This window comes from Fomitopsis serialis (assembly GCF_022376445.1).
Source record: "Fomitopsis serialis strain Sig1Antser10 chromosome Unknown B0H18scaffold_229, whole genome shotgun sequence".
Lineage (NCBI taxonomy): Eukaryota > Fungi > Basidiomycota > Agaricomycetes > Polyporales > Fomitopsidaceae > Fomitopsis > Fomitopsis serialis.
Genome location: NW_025955189.1, coordinates 50,550 through 61,803, shown reverse-complemented (window position 1 = coordinate 61,803; position 11,254 = coordinate 50,550). Strand labels below are relative to the sequence as shown.

At 56.8% G+C, this 11,254-nt stretch overlaps 3 protein-coding genes across 3 annotated transcripts; 1 reads left to right on the top strand and 2 right to left on the bottom strand.

The window, feature by feature from the left end:
- Positions 1-3,986: 3,986 nt before the first annotated feature.
- B0H18DRAFT_889730 (uncharacterized protein) lies at positions 3,987-4,334 on the bottom strand (the record flags this gene model as incomplete). Its single annotated transcript, XM_048041282.1, has 1 exon — positions 3,987-4,334. A coding segment is annotated over one exon (348 nt), but the record flags the coding sequence as incomplete, so codon positions are not given.
- A 2,400-nt stretch (positions 4,335-6,734) lies between these two features.
- B0H18DRAFT_1127025 (WD40-repeat-containing domain protein) lies at positions 6,735-9,140 on the top strand (the record flags this gene model as incomplete). The annotated part of the gene is made up of 5 exons (XM_048035243.1): positions 6,735-7,419; positions 7,684-7,774; positions 7,827-8,474; positions 8,526-9,011; positions 9,071-9,140. The coding sequence occupies 5 exons, from the start codon at positions 6,735-6,737 to the stop codon at positions 9,138-9,140; spliced, it is 1,980 nt and encodes a 659-aa protein (XP_047885543.1).
- A 434-nt stretch (positions 9,141-9,574) lies between these two features.
- Positions 9,575-11,106, bottom strand: B0H18DRAFT_1127024 (isocitrate dehydrogenase NADP-dependent; the record flags this gene model as incomplete). Its single annotated transcript, XM_048035242.1, has 7 exons — positions 9,575-9,616; positions 9,677-10,184; positions 10,236-10,312; positions 10,366-10,425; positions 10,481-10,885; positions 10,950-11,015; positions 11,071-11,106. The coding sequence occupies 7 exons, from the start codon at positions 11,104-11,106 to the stop codon at positions 9,575-9,577; spliced, it is 1,194 nt and encodes a 397-aa protein (XP_047885542.1).
- Positions 11,107-11,254: the final 148 nt, after the last annotated feature.

The window sequence follows — 11,254 nt, the reverse complement described above, 5'->3', positions numbered from 1 at the left end:
GTTGATCATCCTCTGGTCTGCTGACGACCTGTCTGCCGCTTCTGGCACCTAATCCCCACAGCGCAGTTTTACCATGGTCTCGCCTCGACCATTCGGCAGGTCAACGTTCGATCCGGGTTACATCCGGACGAGTGGTGATATAATTCCGCATACTGTGCATCAATTATTTGAAAGGACAGTCCTTGCATGACATTAGCCGATGATCGGTCGTTCAGTTCTCGAAGAGCCTCTGAGAGGATATATCCCATCTTGACATGGAGCCTATCACAGCCGATCTATCTCAGAGTTGCTGGTTAACAGGATTCGAGGCTTTGAGCACGACCGTGACACACCGAGAGTACACCGTGCTTCGACCGATGACCCAAATACCTCCGGTCCCGGAGTTCATCAACATGAGGTGCGCCCATGTCAGAAAGTCAAACAGCGCCGTCCGGGGCAGTAGCGATACAGCAATATGATACACGAGTACCGGAGCAGAAAGTCGAAAAAGGACGAGGGCACTCAAAGGGCACTATCTCGATCCGATCTTGAGGGAACGGTCCCGTGATCGTGGCGCGTCAGTGGCTGCCGCACTCTCGCCTGCAAGACTCAGGGCGTTCATTTGCTTTTGTAACGACCATCACCGCGCCGCGATGCGTCTCAAGGATGTATCAACTGTTGTTGAAGGTAGACTTCGCACCGCGAGTGGGAATGAGATGAGAGGATGATATTAGAGGGCTCAGAGCGAGCCCTATATATACTACGTAGACACATTTCCACTCGTGTACACTAGGTGGCGAAACAAAGCGGCGAGGCGAAAGGAAACAAAGTGTCGGCTAAGGCCCGACAAAGCGAAAGGTCCAAACGACCGTCCAAGTGGCGGTCGCGTCAAAGCGATGTAGGCAACGCGTGGCGCGAGCGGCGACGCTTGCCTCTCGTTCGTGCAAAGCGCGAACTCCAACACTCCCCTCAAGCTAGCAGCGAGTGCAGCTCCCCCTAAGACCGTAGGACCCCGAGTTGGGTAGTGAGACCATGGTGACGATCGCGTGCGAGTCCTTTTGTGAACAGGTCGGCGGAGTTGACTTCAGTGGGGCAATAGGATAAGGAGACGGTATCAGCGAGGATGCATTCGCGGATGAAGTGGTGACGGATATCGATGTGTTTCGAGCGCGAATGATTCACGTTGTCCTTCGAGAGCGCAATCGCTGACTAATTGTCTGCGTTGATAGGTGTGGGTCCGTCTTGCGAGAAGGTGAGTTCGGCAAGTAGTGCGCGGAGCCAGATGGCATGGCGTGTTGTATATGAGATTGCCATGTACTCAGCTTCCATGGTCGAAAGGGCGACCGTGGTCTGCTTCTTTGAGCTCCAAGCCACGACACCGTTTCCTACGAGGAAAGCGTAGCCTGATATTGATCGCCGGTCGTCTGGGTTCGCACCCCAGTCTGCGTCCGAGTATCCCTCGAGTCGGAAGTTTCGGAAGAAACCTTTGACGTTCAGGTCGTCGTTCGAGCCACCGTAAGTGATTGCGAAGTTCTGCGTGCCCTTGAGGTAGCGTAGGACGTGTTTCGTGGCCGTCCAGTGGGTTTCATTCGGGCGTGAGTTGTACTGCGAGAGGGTCTGCACGGCGTAGCTGATATCTGGGCGGGTTCCAAGTGCCGCGTACATGAGGCTGCCGATGAGAGCCTGATATGGCTTGTCTTTCATTTCTGAGGTGGAGGTGTCGTCGGTAGTCTTCGTCAGTTTGACGTGAGGGTCAAGTGGTGTCGTGACGACCTTGCAGTCAGTCATGCCAAAGCGCTTGAGCACTGTCTGCACGTATTGGTGCTGCGAAATGGTAAGAGTGTGGGCTGTGCGGTCCCGCGCGATTTCGTAGCCGAGGAAGTGTCGCATTGGTCCAACGTCTTTGAGATCGAAGTTCCGTTTGAGCTCTTCTTTGAGCTTCTTCATGTCTTCTATGGAATCCGCGAGGAGGGCCATGTCGTCAACGTGTATGCCGATGATGGTGAGCCTGTCATCCTTGTCGCATCGGATGTAGACGCAGGGGTCGGAATGGAGGCGCTTGAAGCCAAGCGAGAGCAGGGCGTCATTGAGTTTGATGTTCCAGACACGTCCGGCCTGCTTCAGTCCATAGATCGCGCCGAGCATGTACATACCGCGGCCTGACCCATCGTCGAACCCTTCTGGTTGCTCCATCCAAATCTCCTCTTCCAGCTTCCCATTCAGGTACGCACCCACGACATCCATCTGTTCAAGTTCCATGTTGCGCTTCGCGGCGATGGCGAGTAGGACACGGATAGAGTCGGTGCGGATGACGGGTGCGAAAGTCTCGAGGTAGTCCATGCCGGGTATCTGCGCAAATCCTTTCGCGACGAGCCTGGCCTTGAACTCGACGACTTCTCCTTGCTCGTTTCGCTTCAGGCGGAAGACCCACTTGCTTCCTAAGGGTTTGCGCCCGGCAGGTACTTCGCGTAGCTCGTAAACCCCAAGTCGTTGGAATTGGCCCATCTCGCGTTTCATTGCGGCTTCCCATTGTGGCCAGTAGTCGCTTGCTCTTGCTTCTTCGACGGTGTGAGGTTCAGAGAGCATTTCGGTACCAGCGAGTGTGAGTAAGCACAGATGGTGTGAGAGTTCGGCGTCGGCTTCAGTGTCGTCCTCTACGGTGACCTTCGGGGGTCGCCTCGGAGCGCCGGTGTGCAGCTGCCGGTAGTCCGTCGGAGGTTTGTCAGCGAGTCTGGAGCTGGTCCTGGGCGATGCGATCTTGGTCTCGATCGGGGCGCTCTTCTTCGGCGTCTCCGGTCCCTCGGTCTTCTTCGCCATCTCCCCCTGCTCTCCCTGTCCCGCAGTCTTCGTCGTCTCCCCCTGCTCCGTAGTCGACTCGTTCATCCCACTCTCCCCTCGAGTCGCGTAGGGGCAGACTCTATCAGGTCTAGCTCATCTCCATCGTCCGGCTCCCCTTCCACTTCGAAGATCAAATTCCGTGATTTCCCAATCGCGCCGGTTCGAGGATTGTAGTAGCGCCAAGCCTTGCTGCCTTCCGCAACCCCGATGAAGATCATTGACTCTGACTTCGGGTCGAGTTTCGTGCGTTTTTGCTTGTCGGTGAGTACCCAGCATCTCGTCCCGAATTCCTGCAGGTTTGCAACGTCTGGCTTCTTGCCAGTGACGACCTCCTCCGGGGTCTTGTCTCCAAGCGCGCGCGTAGGTGAGCGGTTCTTCAGATAACACGCGTACTGAACGGCGTCCTTCCACAACTTCTTTGGCAGGTCATGTGCATGCAACATTGCTCGGGCACGCTCCACAAGTGTGCGGTTGATGCGCTCGGCAATCCCGTTCTGGGCAGGCGAGTCGGGGGCGGTGGTCTCCAGTGTGATGCCGTTCTCGGTGAGGTAAGCATCAAATTCCTTGCTTAGGTATTCGCCGCCATTGTCCACTCGAAGTGTCTTTAGTTCGACATTGAATAGGGTCTTCATCATTGAGCGGTACACTTTGAACTTCGCCAGTGCTTCGGACTTGTTCCGCATTGGGTAGGTGACTGTCCGTCGTCCCTTGAGATCTGTGTACGAGACGTAGTAGAGTTGACCTCCAATTGCTGCGGTTCGGGCAGGTCCCCAGACGTCGGAGGCAGTGACATCGCCAACCGCTTCAATTTCGGTGAGTGACTCCTTCGGGAATGCCTCGACGTGCTGCTTTGACTCTACGCAGATCTTGCACTGTTCGGCGGTTGGTCCGGACTCATCAAGTTCTAGGCCGGAGACCATGTCCTTGCGCTTCAATGTCAAGATCGCACGCGGATGCATATGGCCAAAGATCCGGTGCCACTTAGCAAGTGACTTCTTCTGCTTGGGTCGCACCGGTGCTGCCAGGTGAGCGTGTGCTTCCTTTTCGGGACTGATAGCCATGCGGTACAGATAGCGGGAGATTCGGCTGCCGCGTAGAAAGGTGCGTCCCTTCTTGTCCTTCGCAGCTAGTTCCCCATCGCTGATCTCGATCTTGTTCCCGCCCGCTTCAAGACGTCCGAGGGAGACCAAGTTGTGCGGAATAGCAGGTGCGTGAACGACGTCCTTGAGGGTTATGGTCTTCTGCTGACCATCTATGTCCGCAATCATCCTGATTGTTCCTCGACCTAGGACCGTCGTCGACCCGGCACCATTCAACGTCGCACCCGGCGTGGTGCGATAGTCCGAGAAGTGCTCGCGACAGCGCGCCACATGCACCGTCGTGCCTGTATCGCCAAGCCAGTCATCGGCATCCAGAGCTGCAAGCGCTAGGTCGCCCTCCTGGTGCGACTCGATGTCCGTGGCCACAAATGCATAGTCCTCTGACTCCGAGTCGGACTCCGTTGTGTCTGCCACCATCGCCTTGCCCCCGCTCTTGCCATCCTTCGACTTCTGCTCGGTACGTTCCTGCTCTTTCCTCTTTCGTGTTCCTTCGTGGTCTGGGCAATCTGACTGATAGCCGGGCTTTCCGCACTTCCAGCACGAGGGTAGGGTCCGCTTGCCCTTGCCCTTCGACCTCTGGAACTTGCCATGTAAAGCTGTTTCCTCGGCGCGACTCTTTACACGCCGATCTTCGTCCAGGATGCGAGCAATCAACTCCGCGGAGTCCTTCAAGCCCTTCTGATAGTCGAGCGTCGCAGTGAAGGTATTCCAGGACTCCGGAAGTGCGGTAAGGATCGAGATGCAGAACTCTTCGTCCGAGACCGTTTGCTGAAGCGTCAGCAGGTCATCCCGGTAACCCGTCATCTGTCGAATGAACTCTTCGACGTCTTGGTCTTCGGTGCACACCGCGCGGAACATCTTGCGGCGTGCTTGGACGATCGCGAGGACGCCCTGCGCCTCGTACATCGTCTCCAGCTTCTTCCACGCGTCGTGACTTGTCTGGGCGGCCTTCACGTAGATCAAGATCTTGTCGGCCACCCTTAGTCGTATCGCGGTGAGTGCTCGTCGATCCTTCGATCTCCATTCTTTAATCGTCTTCTCTATCTCGGCTTTTGCTTCCGCCGTCGTGTCCGGCTTGGCGGCGACGGGCAGGAAGCTCGCCCGAGACATAATCCCAGAGATCCGCGTCATCGAGGATGTCCGACAGGCGAACTTCCAGGTCTGCCAATTCTCGGCGCCGGTCAGGGCCTCGATCTTGAAACGGAGTGCATCGGTCATAGTGGGAGGATGTGGAGGGCGAGTTCAAAATGAAGCAGAGATTCTCGGGGTTCAATAAGGTGCGTCGTCGTCGTCAGAGCGAGGCGGGGCTCATAACCTGTTGTTGAGGTAGACTTCGCACCGCGAGTGGGAATGAGATGAGAGGATGATTAGAGGGCTCAGAGCGAGCCCTATATATACTACGTAGACACATTTCCACTCGTGTACACTAGGTGGCGAAACAAGCGGCGAGGCGAAAGGAAACAAAGTGTCGGCTAAGGCCCGACAAGCGAAAGGTCCAAACGACCGTCCAAGTGGCGGTCGCGTCAAAGCGATGTAGGCAACGCGTGGCGCGAGCGGCGACGCTTGCCTCTCGTTCGTGCAAAGCGCGAACTCCACATCAACCTCTGTCATTAATTCAGCAGCTATTTGACAGCATAATCCACCTTTGCGGCGATGAAGTTGTGCTAGAGGTGAGCCGTGACAACTCTGCAAGCAATCAAGCAATAGCTTCTGCCAATGACCCAATACTTGGGCTAATACTGATGCGCTATATAATCAGGAAATTCTAAGATTTATGATGCCGTCAGGACAGGAATCATTGTGAAAACAAGTGCGGGTCCCGGGTGCGAGTGTCCATGGCAGGATGCCCGAAGGTCAATCGCGTGAGGTATGTACATCGAAATCTACGGTATGTATGCCTGACCCCTCTCCCCTATATTCTACAAGCGCAATCCTTGCCCAGCTTGCGAGCTCCTTTTCAGAATGGTGGAACAACAAGGGAAGGTCGGTCGGCGAGCGCCAGTATCATAGGCATGCGAACATAATAACCAATATCAGACTACGAGAGATTCCACTTAGTGCGTATTTCGTCCACCAGCTGTTACAGTCGACTTGACCCGTTGCCATCATTGTATTGAATATGCTTTCGCTACATAGTAGTATTGGCCGCAGGCATACCACCACTGTACCAGCTCCAGGATGCGGACCGTTGGAGTCGAGCACGATCTGTCAGTACATTCTCATTATTCTCATCTCATCTGCTCATACGAACGGGTAAAGCTTGGCACTGTCATGCTGCATGAACTTGCGAGTTCTTCAGACTATGTAATAACTTGCATTGCCCTGCGTCTCTTCAATCGGGGCACCGCAGGTTCATGAAACCGAATCGAACTGGAAATGAGCGCCGAGCCGCCCGGCTCGGGATTCTCACCACCACCTGACAGTGAGCGCACCACTGTCAGAGGCAGCACGCGATGCTGGGGCGTCTGCAGGGTGTTCTAGGTTCGTTTCTTGCGACCTTCTTTCATTCCACCCTAATTGTCTCCTGGACCGCCACCCCAACTATCAAACCTCGGGACTTGCTCGGGACCCCCACTTCTGCGACGCTCTCGCTGCTGGACAATACCCAGTTGTTCGATCCTGGTGGTGGATTCGTCGCTCGCCGGTCATTTCAGTCGCCACAGTACCTTACTCGATACGCGTCATCAAACGACGGCCATCTCATTGCATCGGCTTTGTCTTGTTATCTCGGACGTTGTTTCCGCGTCGCTATTCGCCTAAATTATGGTAGGTTGGCCGTCTCAAAGCTATCCTCGCTCTTCCTCTGTCGAATCCGCCATGGCCACCCCTACTCTCCGCCGTACCCATAGAAGACACACTGCGGACGAAGAGCCCACTCCACGCTTTAGCAACATGTGCACCTCAGTGCTCGGTTCTCCCTTCCTCACCACGTCCGACCTGCCTCCTGAATCCAACGGTCCTCGCGCGTCGACCTCTACCAGCGCAGCGTTCACGCTGGCGTACTCCAACATCGAGATGGAGCCCGTCGATGGCGCAGATGTCTCTGTCCCTCGCGATCTGACCGTCACGCGCCCGCCATCGCCCTCACCGAGCTTCCGCACGGACACGTACTCTGTTATCAGCTGGAACGCGGACAGTTATCCGTACCCTTACATGGAGAACACGCCGCTCTGCGGGCCTTCCGGCCGCCGCACTGTCAACGGATACTACCCGTACGCCTCGACCTACTATCCGAACGGCAGCGGTGCGTCACCCATGAAGCCATCGCGCAGCCTCTCGCTGGGCATCATACCGCGCATCTGGGACGCCCTCCGGGAAGGATCCCCTGGGCGGAAGGGCAAACGTCGCCCCGGTCTGCCCACTACATCAATCTGGCGCTACGGCAGCGTCACGGACAGCGAGTACATCGATTACCTGAATCTGCCGCCGCTGGATGGCGAGGAGGGCGAGCTGATTGATGACGAGGCATGCTTCATCGACGCTACGCGGATCACTGGTACTGGTGAGTCCCTTCACTCCATGGTCCGGCTGTGCTCGCAGTGGATGTCCTTGCTGGCTCCTGCACGAACACCGCCAAATCCAACCACTGCCACGTGCCCGATGCATTACCGACGTCTTTAATGATCTGCTCGCCCTTGCGACGACGTGCTCTTCCGGGACCGTCCTCTTCATTTCGTGCATTCATTCATTTCGGTAGCGAGCTGGTCTAAAACTGACCACGCCCCGGATGTGTCCACGTACTGACTGTCGTCATCGCCTTCTCTAGATATCGTAGGTCTGCTGCCTCCAGAGATCGCGCTCCACCTCTTGTCATTCCTTGACCTGCAAGCTGTGCTTGCGTGCCTCCGCGTCAGCAGGTACGTGCACGCACCGCCTGCCGCTGCCGTGCCATCCTGATGTGCTCTACAGGACGTGGAACCGCCTCTGCCGAGACAACTCCATCTGGCGCTCGCAGTTTGTACGGCGCCAGCCAGATGGCTGGGACGTTGACCTCCGGCGGGCACCCCCGGCGCCTTTGTCTGCGTCAAAATCGTGGCTTCCGGCGCCGCTAGAGCTGGAGTGGTACGAGATGTGCCGGACGAGGGCGGAACTGGACCGACGGTGGAGTGCGAGCGAGGGGGCCGACGGCGCACCCGCTTGGGAGCCCAAGGCGAAGCGGCTCAGCGGGCACATGGACAGCGTCTACTGTCTGGAGTTCGACTCGAGGAGGATCGTCACCGGCTCGCGGGACCGCACGATCAAGGTGTGGAGTCTGACGACGGGGCGCTGTCTGGCGACCTTCACCGGCCATCGGGGGAGCGTTCTCTGTCTCAAGTTTGACAAGGACTGGGACTTCCCGACAGGGGAAGAGGATGAGTGGGAGGACGGGAGTGAGTGGAAGCATGGCTTCATGGTGAGCGGCTCGAGCGACTGCTCCGTGTGCGTGTGGGATCTCTGTACGCGTTCACCGGTGGCTGGCGAGGATGGCCAGGTGAAGGCAGAGATTGCGGCGGTGTTGAGGGGCCACACTGGCGGTGTCCTGGACCTGAGGATCGACTCAAGATGGATCGTAAGCTGGTAAGCGCTCTACCACTACCCTCCCTTGCAAGCCGCTCAAGTTCTGTTCAGCTCGAAGGATGCACTGATCCGTGTCTGGGACCGCCGCACACTGCAGCTGCACTGCACATTCCGTGGCCACGAGGGCCCTGTGAACGCAGTCGGGCTGCAGGACAACAAGGTCGCGAGCGCGAGTGGAGACGGGAGAATGATGCTGTGGGACATCATCTCTGGAGAGCGACTGCGCACGTTTGAGGGGCACGACCGCGGCCTTGCTTGCATCGAGTTCAAGGACGACTACATCATCTCCGGCTCGAACGACTGCAAGATCAAAGTGTGGCAGGCGTCGACGGGCGCGTGCCTGCGCACGCTCGCTGGACATGACCTGCTGGTGCGCGCGCTGTCGTTCGACCCGAGGAGCGGACTACTAGTGAGCGCCAGCTACGACAAGACGGTGAAGGTGTGGGATTGGCGGACAGGGAAGATGTTGCGCGAGTTCCGCAACTGCCACAACAGCCATATATTCGACGTGAAGTTTGATTTCCGCCGTATTGTGAGGTGAGTCAAGTCTGAGGTTCCTTCGTACGCGCAGTGTTGCTGATGGCCGGCGTGTTCAGCACTTCGCATGACCAAAAGATCATTGTACTCGACTTCGCTGAAGGTCTGGACGTCTCAATGTTTGTGTGAACGACGTATGAACGAATACCCTCCGATTGCATGACTCCTCCGAAAAGCCCGTATTTATGTATCGACTATCATCTCTAGCTCTGCCTGGTTGCGACGCCCACCCCGCGACTGCCGATCGTTTCATTTTACACCTGTTGTGTATTCCTGTCGTTTTATTCTCGTACATATTCATTTGTTCCGCCTTGCATTCGCTTTCTGCATATACCCCCGCTTTCTTGGACCTCGCACATATCTAGTGTACATACATCGAAGTTCTGAGTCGCATAGTCGCCGTTGTATCATCACATGTATATTATTCACTAGCTGCAGAAGCACATCCCGGCAAAACACGCAACGTCCTGAATCAATACAAGTGTGTGTATCTTTGATACATAGTCGAGACTGCAGCACTGCACGCGGGTCTAGCAAGAGCTCTACGGAAACACAGGAGGTATCTACGCACTCGCCCTCGCCGCCATCTTCTGCTTGAGCTTGTTCTGTACGATAGTGATGTCAGTAGCGATCTAATGTTCCCTGGCCTCGTACGCTTCACTCACGTTCACGGAATCCATGTACACGTCTGTGACGACCCAGTGTTCGCGCTTCATCTCCTTCCCATGAATCGCGAGCGCAAGGTCCTTCGTCATCACACCGTCGATGTCGATGACCTCCACGCAGGCCTTCTCGAGGTCCTCGCAGAACGCCTTCAGGCTCGCGTTCCCGTCGAGGGTCGCGCGGTGCTTGAGGCCGCGCGTCCACGCGAAGATGGACGCGACGGGGTTCGTCGACGTCTCGTTGCCCTTCTGGAACTCGCGGTAGTGGCGCGTGACGGTGCCGTGCGCGGCCTCGGACTCGATCGTCTGCCCGTCGGGCGTGATCAGCTCGGAGGTCATCATGCCCAGCGAGCCGAAGCCCTGCGCGAGGATGTCGGACTGCACGTCGCCGTCGTAGTTCTTGCACGCCCAGACGAACCCGCCGGAGGACTTGATCGCCTGCGCGACCATGTCGTCGATCAGCCGGTGCTCGTAGTAGATGCCGGCCGCCTCGAACTGCGATTTGTATGTGCTGTGCGGGGTCAGACGGTGCGGCGGGAGGGCGCTGTCAGGGCGGACTCACGTTTCGTAGATGTCCTGGAAGATGTCCTTGAAGCGGCCGTCGTACTTCTTCATGATCGTGTTCTTCGTCGACATGAACTGTTAACAGGGATCAGCGACTGAAGCCCAGATGATTAGTTTCAAATCCGTACAAGGGGCATCTTCTTGGCGAGCGCCATTTTGAAGGACGAGTGCGCGAACCCTGTAATGGACTGTCCGGCGGGCCCGTTAACAGCAGCGGTGGTCGTCACAACGAGAAGGCCGTACATCGTCGGTGTTGTACATGCTCATCGCGACACCCTTTCCCTTGAAGTCATACACATCCATGACCGTCGGCTTTCCACCATCTGCAGGCGAATACACGAGCTGCAGCTTTCCCGGGCCTGGCGCAACAAAGTCCGTCGAGCGGTACTGGTCACCGAACGCATGACGCCCAATGACAATCGGGTTCTTCCAGCCAGGGATGGGTTTAGGGATGCTCTTCAGGATGATGGGCTCTCGGAAGACCGTGCCGCCGAGGATGTTGCGGATCGTCCCGTTGGGGCTCTTCCACATCTGCTTGAGGGTGAACTCCTTCACCCGCGCCTCGTCCGGCGTGATCGTCGCGCACTTGATGCCCACATTGTACTTGAGGATCGCCTCGGCCGACTCGACTGTGACCTGGTCATTCGTCTGCAAGCGTGCGGGGGGTGGACGGGTGAGGAGGGCGTAGGGCAGGGGTAACGGATGCACGTACCGCGTCTCGCTGCTCGAGACCGAGGTCGAAGTATTTGATGTCCAGTTGGACATATGGCAGAATGAGCTGGACCACGCCGTCAGAACGAGGGACCCTCTCTGTAATGAACGCTGCTGCGCACCTCCTCCCTGATTTTCTTCCAGATAATTCTCGTCATCTCATCCCCGTCCAATTCCACCACCGGGTTCTTAACCACAATTTTCTCTTCTGTATGTGCGTCCCAGGTTGCCGGCGGGTAGGATTATTGCAACGCATCTCGTGCAGATGGTGGTTAGGGAGTGAAGTCGAATTGGTGATAACCCGTG